Here is a 12093-nt window from a genome sequence, read left to right as displayed (position 1 = left end):
TAGTGCTTGGTATATAGCAAGTGCTCAAGATGCTAGAGCTACTATGCAGACAAATGACCAACTTATATTTGCATAATATTTTTAAAAACTATTACTCTTTTGGACCTCACAAGAACCCCATAAGACAGAACAGATATTATCCTTATGTTGCTACTTAGAAAATGGAGGTCAAGTGGCTTATTTGAAGACTCCTGATGGCACAGAGCTGGGACTACCTCATTCTTTGCCCCACATCATGTCACTTTATTCAGTTGGGCTACACAGACACACATAAATGAAAATCTCATCTACTTCTCCACTTATTTTCTCTGGGGATACATTTACAATAGAGTTAAAAAACCTAAATCTCAAGCTTCCTGAATATGAGTTGAAGTTTTACCAACCACATAACAGATAAAAATTTATATGACATGTATATTTTATTATACAGGTAATAATTGTTACTCTCACATGTCCATCCTAAAATTTATTATGTAACATCATACTTTATTAATTACACTGTGTATAAATCTTTTTAAACAAAGCAACTGGAAAACAAAGTCACAAAATCTCAATCACAATGCTGCTGATATAGATAAACCACCCAGCAGAAGTCAACACTACCAGTGAAATGACTGGAGCAAACCCTTCTCAGAAAAGCATTACAACCAAGATTCTCACTCTTCTCTTACAAAAATGGAGTGGCATTTAGTGATATTACAACTTCACAATCAAAATTAAGTCAGACAAAGGAGACAACATTTAAACCTCTGGCTTACCTTGTACCTGCTGAATCCTATTCCATAATCTCCCACTTTCACATTTAAGTCAGAGGTAAGAAAACAATTCCGCAGGGCTAAATCACTGCAAACAGAAAGAGTGAAGTGAACACAACAGCAAGAAGAATCAACAACCAGAATAATGTTGCATGAAACTGCTACAGAGAAAGGCTTTCTCTAGGAATCAGAGTAGTATAACATACTCTCAATTACTTAAATAATGGAGATGATCACATTTTGGGGGCAAATAACCATAAATGCTAAGGTTAAATACTGACCATATGTGTACCATATCCTACATTAAAGCCAGTGTTATGGCTTGCTTCCTAGTATTTTAAGTGACCGAGAAAGAATTCTAAAATACTACTAGCTAAACTGTCTGAATCTTTTTACAACAATTTGTATTATTTGAGTAATTGTCTAGTAATAGTCTTTTTGTTCTAAAATTAATGAAGTTACAAATTCAAGCACCCCCAAAAATCTACATTATTAAAAATGTTTCCTTTTTCCTTCTTTTAAAGGTAAGTAAAGGCCAGCCCATGGCTCACTTGGGAGAGCCTGGTGCTGACAACACCAAGTCAAGGGTTAAGATCCCCTTACCAGTCATCTTAAAAAAAAAAAAAAGGTAAGTAAGCATTATAATCAGGCCCTTTCAAGCTTACTGAATTTGAGTTTTACTGACCACATAACAGAGATAAAAATCATTCTCATCTCCAAACTCCACCTCTCCACAAGGGAAGTAAAAAGCATACTTTCAAGACTTAAAACATTTTACTTAAATAATTTATTTTAAGAACAAGTTAATTTTTTTTTTTTTTGGTCCTCTTTTGTGACCGCACTCAGCCAGTGAGCGAACCAGCCATCCCTATATAGGATCTGAACCCGCGGCGGGAGCACTGCTGCGCTCCCAGCGCCGCACTCTCCCGAGTGAGCCACGGGGTCGGCCCAAGAACAAGTTAATTTTTAAAAATACATAATTTGACAAGTAAAAACTACTTTTTCTAAAGGAACTTCCCAAATAGACAACAGATTAAACTTTTTTTTTTTTAAATTTTCGCTTTAGCCCTTAGAATCTTTTAAGTCATCAATTGGCATATGAATAAAAAAGCCACCAAATTAAAATAGAAATGGATAATTTATAGTTTGAAATCAGTTATCAAAAACTGAATTTTTATAGCTCAAAATTTTAAATGTTTGTCTTTATATGATTGTAAAAGACTAAAAACTTAAAATATTAAATTCTTATTTTCAAAGATTTTAATTTCCAAAGCTCACATGTCTGAAATATAATAACAATGAAGATGATCATGACAACAGCTAACACTGATGTTAATTCAATGACAGCTTGGTATAACAGCACTGACTCAATTAATAATGACTAATATTTACAAAGCACTTTTTTTTCTATTTTTATTTTATTGATATACAATGCAGTCGATTTTCGTGTTTCTTTACCAATTCCTCCTTTCCCCCGTCCCTCTCCCTCCTCCCCCCCAATCAACATCATATCTGTTCACTTGTCTTATCAAGTTCAAGGAATTGATGAAAAGCACTTTCTTTGTACAAGGCATTTCTCTAAGTGCTTTATATTTTCTCTAGGCATTTAACTTTCTCAACAAACCTATGAGGTGGTTACTGTTATTTTCCCCATTAATAAACAAGAAAACTGAGGCACAGAGAACTGAGGTAACTTTGCTAGGATCATAGCATCAGCTAGTTACATATCAGTAGTATTTTCATACCTTTACCATCAATACCTACCAATGGCAATACACTAAAGTTGCAGACTGTGCCCTACATATGGTTGGTCCTCAATAAATGTGCTGACTTGAATTCCAGGTTAGTTATGTTGAATTACTCTCTACACTCTATGTTTACAAGTGGTGATTTTCATGGTGTTCTATCTAGAAACCTTCAGGCTTGTGGGGGTGTCTGGGAAAAACCTTGAGACACCCCTGACTCCACTTTACTTATATATAGACTCTTTCAATCTTAAGAAGATGATTGGTCCCTGTCTTTCAGAATTAAGCAAAAAAGGGAGAAGGAAGGACATGCCATTTGAGGGCAGAGAAATGAAAATGCTTTAAAAAGGCTGCTTTATCTACTGGATCAATAGCTGCAACCAGACAGAGCTGTGGGTTTTGCCAACAGAGGTTCAGTTACTGAGCACCACTAACAAGCATTTCTAGGGTCTCTATAAATAGTTCCTGCTAGAACTTCTCAAAGTCTCCCTCCTAAGACAAAAGCTAAAAGCTGGATGCCAGCTTTCCAACTGGGGTATGTGTGTGTCCTCTTCAGGCTGGCTGGGGTGTGACTCAGAGCTCAGGCCATTCAAGCACCTTCTGAGCAACAGGACAGCCTGCTTCCTCCATCCTCCTTGCCTCTCTCTCCTTGCAAACGTTCAGTGTAGGTCTTTAGATACTTCACAAGTGAGGGCTAGACAAAAGATGAACATGAAGAAGGCCTTCGGCTCTCCTTATAAAATTCTATGCAATCCAACTGATATTCCCAGGGAAAGGAGGAATGCTGCTCATTACCTGGAATTTCTAGTAAACCTGCTCCCTACCTCCACCCCAAGTACCCCAGGCACCATGGCACAGTGGGAAGAGCACTGGACAAAGTCAGGAGGCCTAGAGTTGATCTCAGCTCCACTGCTTCAGAACCACATGATGCTGGGTAAGTCATGTGCAGATCAGAGCCTCAATTTCCTCAGAAAACAACAGGGATGTACCTGAAATGGCTAACTCACAAAGCTGTTATAAGGGTAAAATAAAAATATATATAAGTATTTTGAAAACGTTAAAGTGCTATACAAATTCGAGGTAATGATATAATTCTGCTCAAAATTGGTAAAAACAAATATTCCCTAAACCCAGTAACCTGCAACCCAAAGGCTTAACTTCTTAACAAGAGGTAACTCTGATGTCAATGGCTGCTTTTGTCAGGAAATATAAACATATAGCCAGTATATTCTCCCTTCAAGTGGAAAAACAGGTCTAGTGACCAGGCCGCCAAAGGCACCAGCTCTGAAAGGCTCTTAGAAGGCTGTGGCCTGTCACCCTTGTTTGGCAGAACTTGCTGTAACTCAGCTGACAGTAACCACGTGAGCGGAGCTGATGGACACAGGCAGTGGGAATCCAGTTCTGAAGCACCCCATCCCCATTCTCAAGGAGCCATCACTACTTGTTGCTACCTCACGCTAGGACTAGAGCTTGCCCATCTTCAGAAGGACTCTCCAACGTAAATGGCTCAACGCAGCGGGAGCCATTTTCAAACTAACCCATACCTCTGTTTCTGTTAACTATTTATGCTTTCCCGAGTGGCCTGAATTCCTAATAAAAAGAATAACAAATAGGAAGCAAAATGACTGAAAGTTACTGAGCATTCTTCTAGGAGCTTGGCGTACGTTCTCTTATTTAATCTTGACAACAGCACGTTGGGGTAAAGATGATTCCCATTTTTAAAAGAAATAAGCTCAGAAGGATTAAGTATTGAGGCCTATATTGGTAAAGCTGATGAGAGGCAAATTAAAACTTCAACCCTAAAGTATCTCTCTGCTCTCCACACCACTCTGCCTTTGGCAGCCACGAAGGTTTAAGGTTCTAAAGAGACACTGCCGCTCATCACGCTGAGATGAGATGTAGAGGTACAAGCAGAAGATTAAAACAAGAGGATTCTGATAAGGCACGAAGAGGCTACTTACCGAGTCCCCTGACAGCTTTTGCCCTGCTTATGCGGTCAGTCCTTGCTAGCTGAGCAGCGCCACATTACTGAGCACATACTGCATGTCAGGCAGTTGCCAGGCTCTGGTACGGAGAGAATTCCTCCACTGTGAGATTCTGATCAGCCCCCAAGAAAAATGCCTCTGGCTGGAATGGAATCTACCACTGAGGCCCAGGTTTTGAGGACTGGTGATAAAATAGGGAGAAAGCCTTCAGTTCCGGGTTTTCTCCAGGGTTGAGCAAGAGCTGACACTGAGTTGGACAACTTCTGGTTTTGGCTTATTGCCTGTAAACAACTATAAAACTGTACCAAATATGTAAGAAAGAAGTTGTCCTAGATGATGGACAGCCCAGGGTTCTGATCCTGGAAAGAAGGGAAATACCAGAGGTGGGCTCCACATCCACTCAGCTTTCTGTTCAGGGCAACTTTCCAAGTCATGGAAAGAGATATGGAGCCCAGAGAGCAACAGCCTCCTTGGGTGGCGGAAACAAAGCAGAGTTGGAGGCTGCTGATGAGGCTGAATTTGCAGGGTCTGGGAAGGCTACTCTGACCTAAAGTGAGGGCTCCTCTAGGCCTGCCTTGACAATGTCTAAAACCAAGATTAAGCTGAGCTGCCAAGTACCTGCCTTCCAGGACAACGGGGTGGTTCTCACATTTGAGTGTGTATAAGAATCACCTGCAGAGCTAAACAAAATGCAGTAGGCCTGGGCTGGGCCCAGAGATTAAACATTTCTAACTAGTCTGCTGATGCTGCTGGTCGTAGGACCACACTTTTGAGGGCTGCACTTCAGGAAGACACAGAAGACTTCTGTCTTCACAGAATACAGAGTGGGTGTTGTAGCAGAACTCTGGGTTTGGTAAGCCTGTGACCTCAGGCTCATACGCCCAGGACCTAAACGATAACCAGATTGGTTTCTAAGGGATAAGACGCCAGGAAAAATGCTATGCCACTCACCAAAGTTACTACCTATAAGACAACCTCCCAAATCCAAGTTTAGACTAGAAGGCTGCATCAGATCCAGATCAAGGCCGGCCAGCATGATTCATGTGCACAGTATAATCAGTGGCCAAGATGCTAGCTAAAAACACAGCTAGCACTTTTATCACAGATCCCAGAACATTAATTTTGCCATGGGCCTAAGGTCACCTAGAAAACTGGAGCATTTAATACTATACATAAAACAAATGGATTTTAAACTGAGGGTTATAGTCCCAAAATGATGTGGCCCACCATCTGATGATGTTCCCCCTTCATTTTTCTTTGCATGCACTCAGCCTACAGCACGCTTCCCCCTGACGACACAAAGCAGACGGCCCCACAAGTCTAGAGCTCTGTCCTTCCTAATCCTCTCATGCACAAATACACACATTCTGTGTAAACTGTGTAATATGAATCCTAGTCTTTTCTGTGTCTTCCTGAAATGCAGCCAATTTTTTTTTTAAACTGTCTTCCTCCTTTCCCTCCACCCATTTACAAACTGGTAGGCGTAATCTTTCTATATTTTTTCCATACTTAAACACATAGCATACACAATGTGTGCACACACACACAAATATACAAAGAAGGGTACCTTACAAAAATGTGATATTATGCCTACTTATTTGCATCTCTATTTCTTACTTAACAAAATCACAACATGGAAATCTCTCCAAGTCAACTGGTCTAGAAGTTCTAAATCTTTATAATTGTTGTGCAATATTCTATAGTGTAGATGTACTTAAATTGATTCTGGCCCCTCCCCCTCCCTTGAACATTTACTTTGTTTCTTTTTGCTTTTTTGCCACCACTTCAAACAATGCTGTAATAGTTTTATTTATTTTTTTGGCAGCTGGCCAGCACAGCGATCAAACCCTTGACCTTGGTGTTATCTGCACGACATTCTAACCAGCTGAGCTATCCGGCCAGCCTGCAATAGTTATTTCTAATACACATCTTTACATTCTAGAGCTTATATTTTCTATGAGATTGAGTCTAGGAATGGGATTAAAGTGACCGTGTATTATTAATTATATAGATATTACTCAATGGCATTTCAAAAAATTATAATTTACATGCAATATATTATTAAACAATTAGATAACATTTAATTGGGGGTGTTTTACTAGATCAGTTTCAAACATAGCTAACAACTTTCAGCTGGACATGTGAGTGGTTCTATTTTCAACCAACACACTAAGTCCTACTTTAAGTTAACCAATACATATTCTAAATTCAAACTTAAAAATGTTATATGGTATACTACCAATAAATAAAGAATTTAACACAAAAAATTTTGTCCCCAATGGAAATTTTACATAAAATATGGCTACTTTTTATTTTATTTATTTTTTTATTTTATTTTGTCGATATACGTTGTGGTTGATTATTGTTGCCCCTTACCAAAACCCCCCTCCCTCCTCCCTCTCCTCCCTCCCCTGCAACAATGTCCTTTCTGTTTGCTTGTCGTATCAACTTCAAGTAATTGTGGTTGTTATATCTTCTCCCCACCCCCCGGTTTTTTTTTTGTGTGTGTGTGTGTGTGTGAATTTATATATTAATTTTTAGCTCTCACCAATAAGTGAGAACATGTGGTATTTCTCTTTCTGTGCCTGACTTGTTTCACTTAATATAATTCTCTCAAGGTCCATCCATGTTGTTGCAAATGGCAGTATTTCATTCGTTTTTATAGCTGAGCAGTATTCCATTGTGTAGATGTACCACATTTTCTGTATCCACTCATCCGATGATGGACATTTGGGCTGGTTCCAACTCTTGGCTGTTGTAAAGAGTGGTGCGATGAACATTGGGGAACAGGTATACCTTCGACTTGATGATTTCCATTCCTCTGGGTATATTCCCAGCAGTGGGATAGCTGGGTCATATGGCAGATCTATCTGCAATTGTTTGAGGAACCTCCATACCATTTTCCATAGAGGCTGCACCATTTTGCAGTCCCACCAACAATGTATGAGACTTCCTTTTTCTCCACAACCTCGCCAGCATTTATCGTTCAGAGTCTTTTGGATTTTAGCCATCCTAACTGGGGTAAGATGGTATCTCCGTGTGGTTTTGATTTGCATTTCCCGGATGCTGAGTGATGTTGAGCATTTTTTCATATGTCTGTTGGCCATTTGTATATCTTCCTTAGAGAAATGCCTACTTAGCTCTTTTGCCCACTTTTTAATTGGGTTGCTTGTTTTTTTCTTGTAAAGTTGTTTCAGTTCCTTATATATTCTGGATATTAATCCTTTGTCAGATGTATATTTTGCAAATATTTTCTCCCACTCTGTTGGTTGTCTTTTAACTCTGTTAATTGTTTCTTTTGGGCCGAGCCTGTGGCGCACTCGGGAGGGTGCTGCGCTGGGAGCGCGGCGACGCTCCCAGCGGCCGCGGGTTCGGATCCTATATAGGAATGGCTGGTACACTCACTGGCTGAGTGCCGGTCACGAAAAAGAAAAAAAAAAAAAAAAAAGTTTAATTGTTTCTTTTGCTGTGCAGAAGCTCTTTACTTTGATATAATCCCATTTGTTTATTTTTCCTTTGGTTGCCCGTGCTTTTGGGGTCGTATTCATGAAGTCTGTGTCCAGTCCTATTTCCTGAAGTGTTTCTCCTATGTTTTCTTTAAGAAGTTTTATTGTTTCAGGGTGTATATTTAAATCCCTAATCCATTTTGAGTTGATTTTAGTATATGGTGAGAGGTATGGGTCTAGTTTCATTCTCCTGCATATGGATATCCAGTTATCCCAGCACCATTTGCTGAAGAGGCAGTCCCTTCACCAGTGAATAGGCTTGGTGCCTTTGTCAAAGATCAGATGGCAGTAAGTGTGTGGGTTGATTTCTGGATTCTCTATTCTATTCCATTGATCAGTGTGTCTGTTTTTATGCCAGTACCATACTGTTTTGGTTATTATAGCTTTGTAGTATAGCTTAAAGTCAGGTAGTGTTATGCCTCCAGCTTTATTTTTTTTTGCTCAGCATTGCTTTGGCTATGCGTGGTCTTTTATTATTCCATATAAATGTCTGGATAGTTCTTTCCATTTCTAAGAAAAATGTCTTTGGAATTTTGATGGCGATTGCATTGAATTTGTATATCACTTTGGGTAGTATGGACATTTTCACTATGTTGATTCTTCCAATCCAAGAGCATGGGATATCTTTCCATCTTCTTGTATCCTCTCTAATTTCTCTCAGCAGTGGTTTGTAGTTCTCATTATAGAGATTTTTCACCTCCTTGGTTAACTCAATTCCTAAGTATTTTATTTTTTTGCTGGCTATTGTAAATGGGCAGGCTTTCTTGATTTCTTGTTCTGCATGTTCACTATTGGAGAAAAGAAATGCTACTGATTTTTCTGTGTTGATTTTGTATCCTGCTACTGTGCTGAAATCATTTATCAATTCCAAGAGTTTTTTTGTAGAGATTTTAGGCTGTTCGATATATAGGATCATGTCATCTGCAAACAGGGACACTTTGACTTCATCTTTTCCAATCTGGATGCCCTTTATTTCCTTCTCTTCTCTGGTTAGTACTTCCAACACTATGTTGAATAGGAGTGGTGAGAGTGGGCATCCTTGTCTAGTTCCTGTTCTTAAAGAAAAGCTTTCAACTTTTCCCCATTCAGGATGATATTGGCAGTGGGTTTGTCATATATGGCTTTAATTATGTTGAGATACTTTCCCTCTATACCTAACTTATACAGGGTCTTTGTCATGAATGAGTGCTGAATTTTATCAAATGCTTTTTCAGCATCTATAGAGATGATCATATGGTCCTTGTGTTTGACTTTATTAATGTGGTGTATCACATTTATTGATTTGCGTATGTTGAACCAACCTTGCATCCCTGGGATGAATCCCACTTGATCGTGGTGAATAATTTTAGGTATGTGTTGCTGTATTCTGTTTGCTAGTATTATAGTGAGGATTTTTGCATCTATATTCATCAAGGATATCGGCCTGTAGTTTTCTTTTTTTGGTTATATCTTTACCTGGTTTTGGTATCAGGATGATGTTTGCTTCATAGAATGAGTTTGGGAGATTTGCGTCTGTTTCAATCTTTTGGAATAGTTTGTAAAGAATCGGTGTCAATTCCTCTTTGAATGTTTGGTAAAATTCTGCTGTGAATCCATCTCGTCCTGGGCTTTTCTTTGTTGGGAGCCTTCTGATAACAGCTTCAATCTCCTTTATTGTTATTGGTCTGTTCAAATTTTCTACATCTTCATGGTTCAGTTTTGGGAGCTTGTGTGTGTCCAGAAATTTATCCATTTCCTCCAGATTTTCAAATTTGTTGGCGTATAGTTGTTTATAGTAGTCTCGAATGATTCCTTGTATTTCAGATGAATCAGTTGTGATATCGCCTTTTTCATTTCTAATTTTGGTTATTTGAGTCTTCTCTCTTCTTTTTTTTGTTAGCCATGCTAATGGTTTGTCAATTTTATTTATCTTTTCAAAAAACCAACTTTTTGATTCATTGATATTTTGTATTGTTTTTCGGGTTTCAATTTCATTCAGTTCTGCTCTGATCTTAATGATTTCTTTCCGTCTGCTAACTTTAGGTTTGGATTGTTCTTGTTTTTCTAGTTCTTTAAGGTGAAGTGTTAGGTTGTTCACTTGCCATCTTTCCATTCTTCTGAGGTGAGCATTTAATGCAATAAATTTCCCCCTTAATACTGCTTTTGCAGTATCCCACAGGTTTTTGGTATGATGTATCATTATTTTCATTAGTTTCAATAAATTTTTTGATTTCCTGTTTGATTTCTTCTTGGACCCATATGTCATTAAGTAGAATACTGTTTAATTTCCATGTGTTTGTATAGTTTCCAGAGTTTCATTTGTTATTAATTTCTAGTTTTAATCCATTGTGGTCTGAGAAAATACATGGGATAATTCCAATTTTTTTGAATTTATTGAGACTTGATTTATGACCTAATATGTGATCTATCCTGGAGAATGATCCACGTGCTGATGAGAAGAATGAATATTCTGAGGTTGTTGGATGGAATGTTCTGTAGATATCTGCCAATTCCAATTGGTCTAGAGTCTTGTTTAGATCTTGTGTTTCTCTACTGATTCTTTGCCTAGATGATCTGTCTAATAGTGACAGTGGGGTGTTCAAGTCCCCTGCTATTATGGTATTAGTGTCTATTTCCTTCTTTAGTTCTAATAGAGTTTGTTTTATAAACCTGGCTACTCCAACATTGGGTGTGTACATATTTATGATTGTTATGTCTTCTTGATGGATCAGTCCTTTTAACATTAAGTAGTGTCCCTCATTGGCTCTTTTTATGGTTTTTAGTTTAAAGTCTATTTTGTCAGATAAAAGAATAGCTACTCCAGCTCGTTTTTCTTTTCTGTTTGCATAGTAAATCTTTTTCAATCCTTTCACTCTTAGTCTATGTGAATCTTTATGGGTGAGGTGGGTCTCTTGTAGGCAGCATATAGTTGGGTCCTCCTTTTTAATCCAGTCAGCCAGTCTGTGTATTTTGAGTGGGGAATTTAAGCCTTTTACATTAAGAGTTGTTATTGAAAGGTGTTGATTTATTCCTAGCATTTTATTGATTGTTGTTTGGTTGTCTTAGGTGTCTTTTGTTCCTTGCTTTCTGATTTACTGTTTGGTTTCTGCGTTTGTTGGTTCCTTAGGTTGTAGATAGCGTTTTTGTTTGTTTGTTTTCTCTTCATGAATGCCATTTTTATTATACTAGTGGGTTTTGATTTTTCTTGGGTTTTTATGGCAGTGGTAATTATTTTTCAGGAACCAAACCCAGTACTCCCTTGAGGATTTCTTGTAAGGGTGGGTGTGTGGTAGTGAACTCCCGCAGTTTTTGTTTGTCTGAGAAATATACTATTTGCCCTTCACTTTGGAAGGATAGCCCTGCCGAGTAGAGTATTCTTAGCTGGCAATCTCTGTCTTTTAGTATTTTGAATATATCATCCCATTCCTTTCTAGCTTTTAGGGTTTGTGATGAAAAGTCTGATGTTAGCCTGATTGGGGCTCCCTTATAGGTCATTTGACGCTTCTCTCTTGCAGCTTTTAAGATTCTCTCTTTGTCTCTGAGTTTTGCCAATTTGACTATAACATGTCTCAGAGAAGGCCTTTTTGGATTGAATACGTTTGGAGATCGTTGAGCTTCCTGGATCTGAAGATCTGTGATTTTTCCTATACCTGGGAAGTTTTCTTCCACTATTTTGTTGAATATGTTTTCAATGCAATCTCCGTTTTCCTCCCCTTCTGGAATACCCATGACTCGGATATTTGAGCACTTAAGGTTGTCTGATATCTCTCTCAGATTTTCTTCAATGTCTTTGATTCTTTTTTCTTTTTTTTGTCTGCTTGTGTTATTTCAAAAAGACCATCTTCAAGTTCAGAGGTTCTCTCTTCAACTTCGACAAGCCTGCTGGTTAAACTCTCCGTTGTGTTTTTTATTTTGCTGAATAACTTCTTCAGTTCAGCAAGTTCTGCTACTTTTTTTTCAGGACATTGATTTCCTTGTACATTTCCTCTTTCAGGTCCTGTATACTTTTCCTTGTTTCATCATGATGTCTAGCTGAGTCTTCTTGTATCTCATTCAGTTTCCTTAAAATTATCACTCGAAATTCCTTGTCGGTCATTTCAAGGGCTTCTTCTTCTATAGGATC

At 38.4% G+C, this 12093-nt stretch overlaps 1 protein-coding gene across 3 annotated transcripts in view; it reads right to left on the bottom strand.

The window, feature by feature from the left end:
• LMTK2 (lemur tyrosine kinase 2) overlaps positions 1 to 12093 on the bottom strand; it is a 90763-nt gene that overhangs the window by 22802 nt on the left and 55868 nt on the right. For all 3 annotated transcript variants that reach the window (XM_063089445.1, XM_063089446.1, XM_063089447.1), the window contains exon 8: positions 759 to 843. In XM_063089445.1, the coding sequence (XP_062945515.1) occupies positions 759 to 843 (85 nt within the window). The remainder of the gene's footprint in view (positions 1 to 758; positions 844 to 12093) is intronic.

The sequence above is a fragment of the Cynocephalus volans genome, chromosome 3 (genome assembly GCF_027409185.1).
Source record: "Cynocephalus volans isolate mCynVol1 chromosome 3, mCynVol1.pri, whole genome shotgun sequence".
NCBI lineage: Eukaryota > Metazoa > Chordata > Mammalia > Dermoptera > Cynocephalidae > Cynocephalus > Cynocephalus volans.
This window is presented reverse-complemented; position numbering and strand designations above follow the sequence as displayed.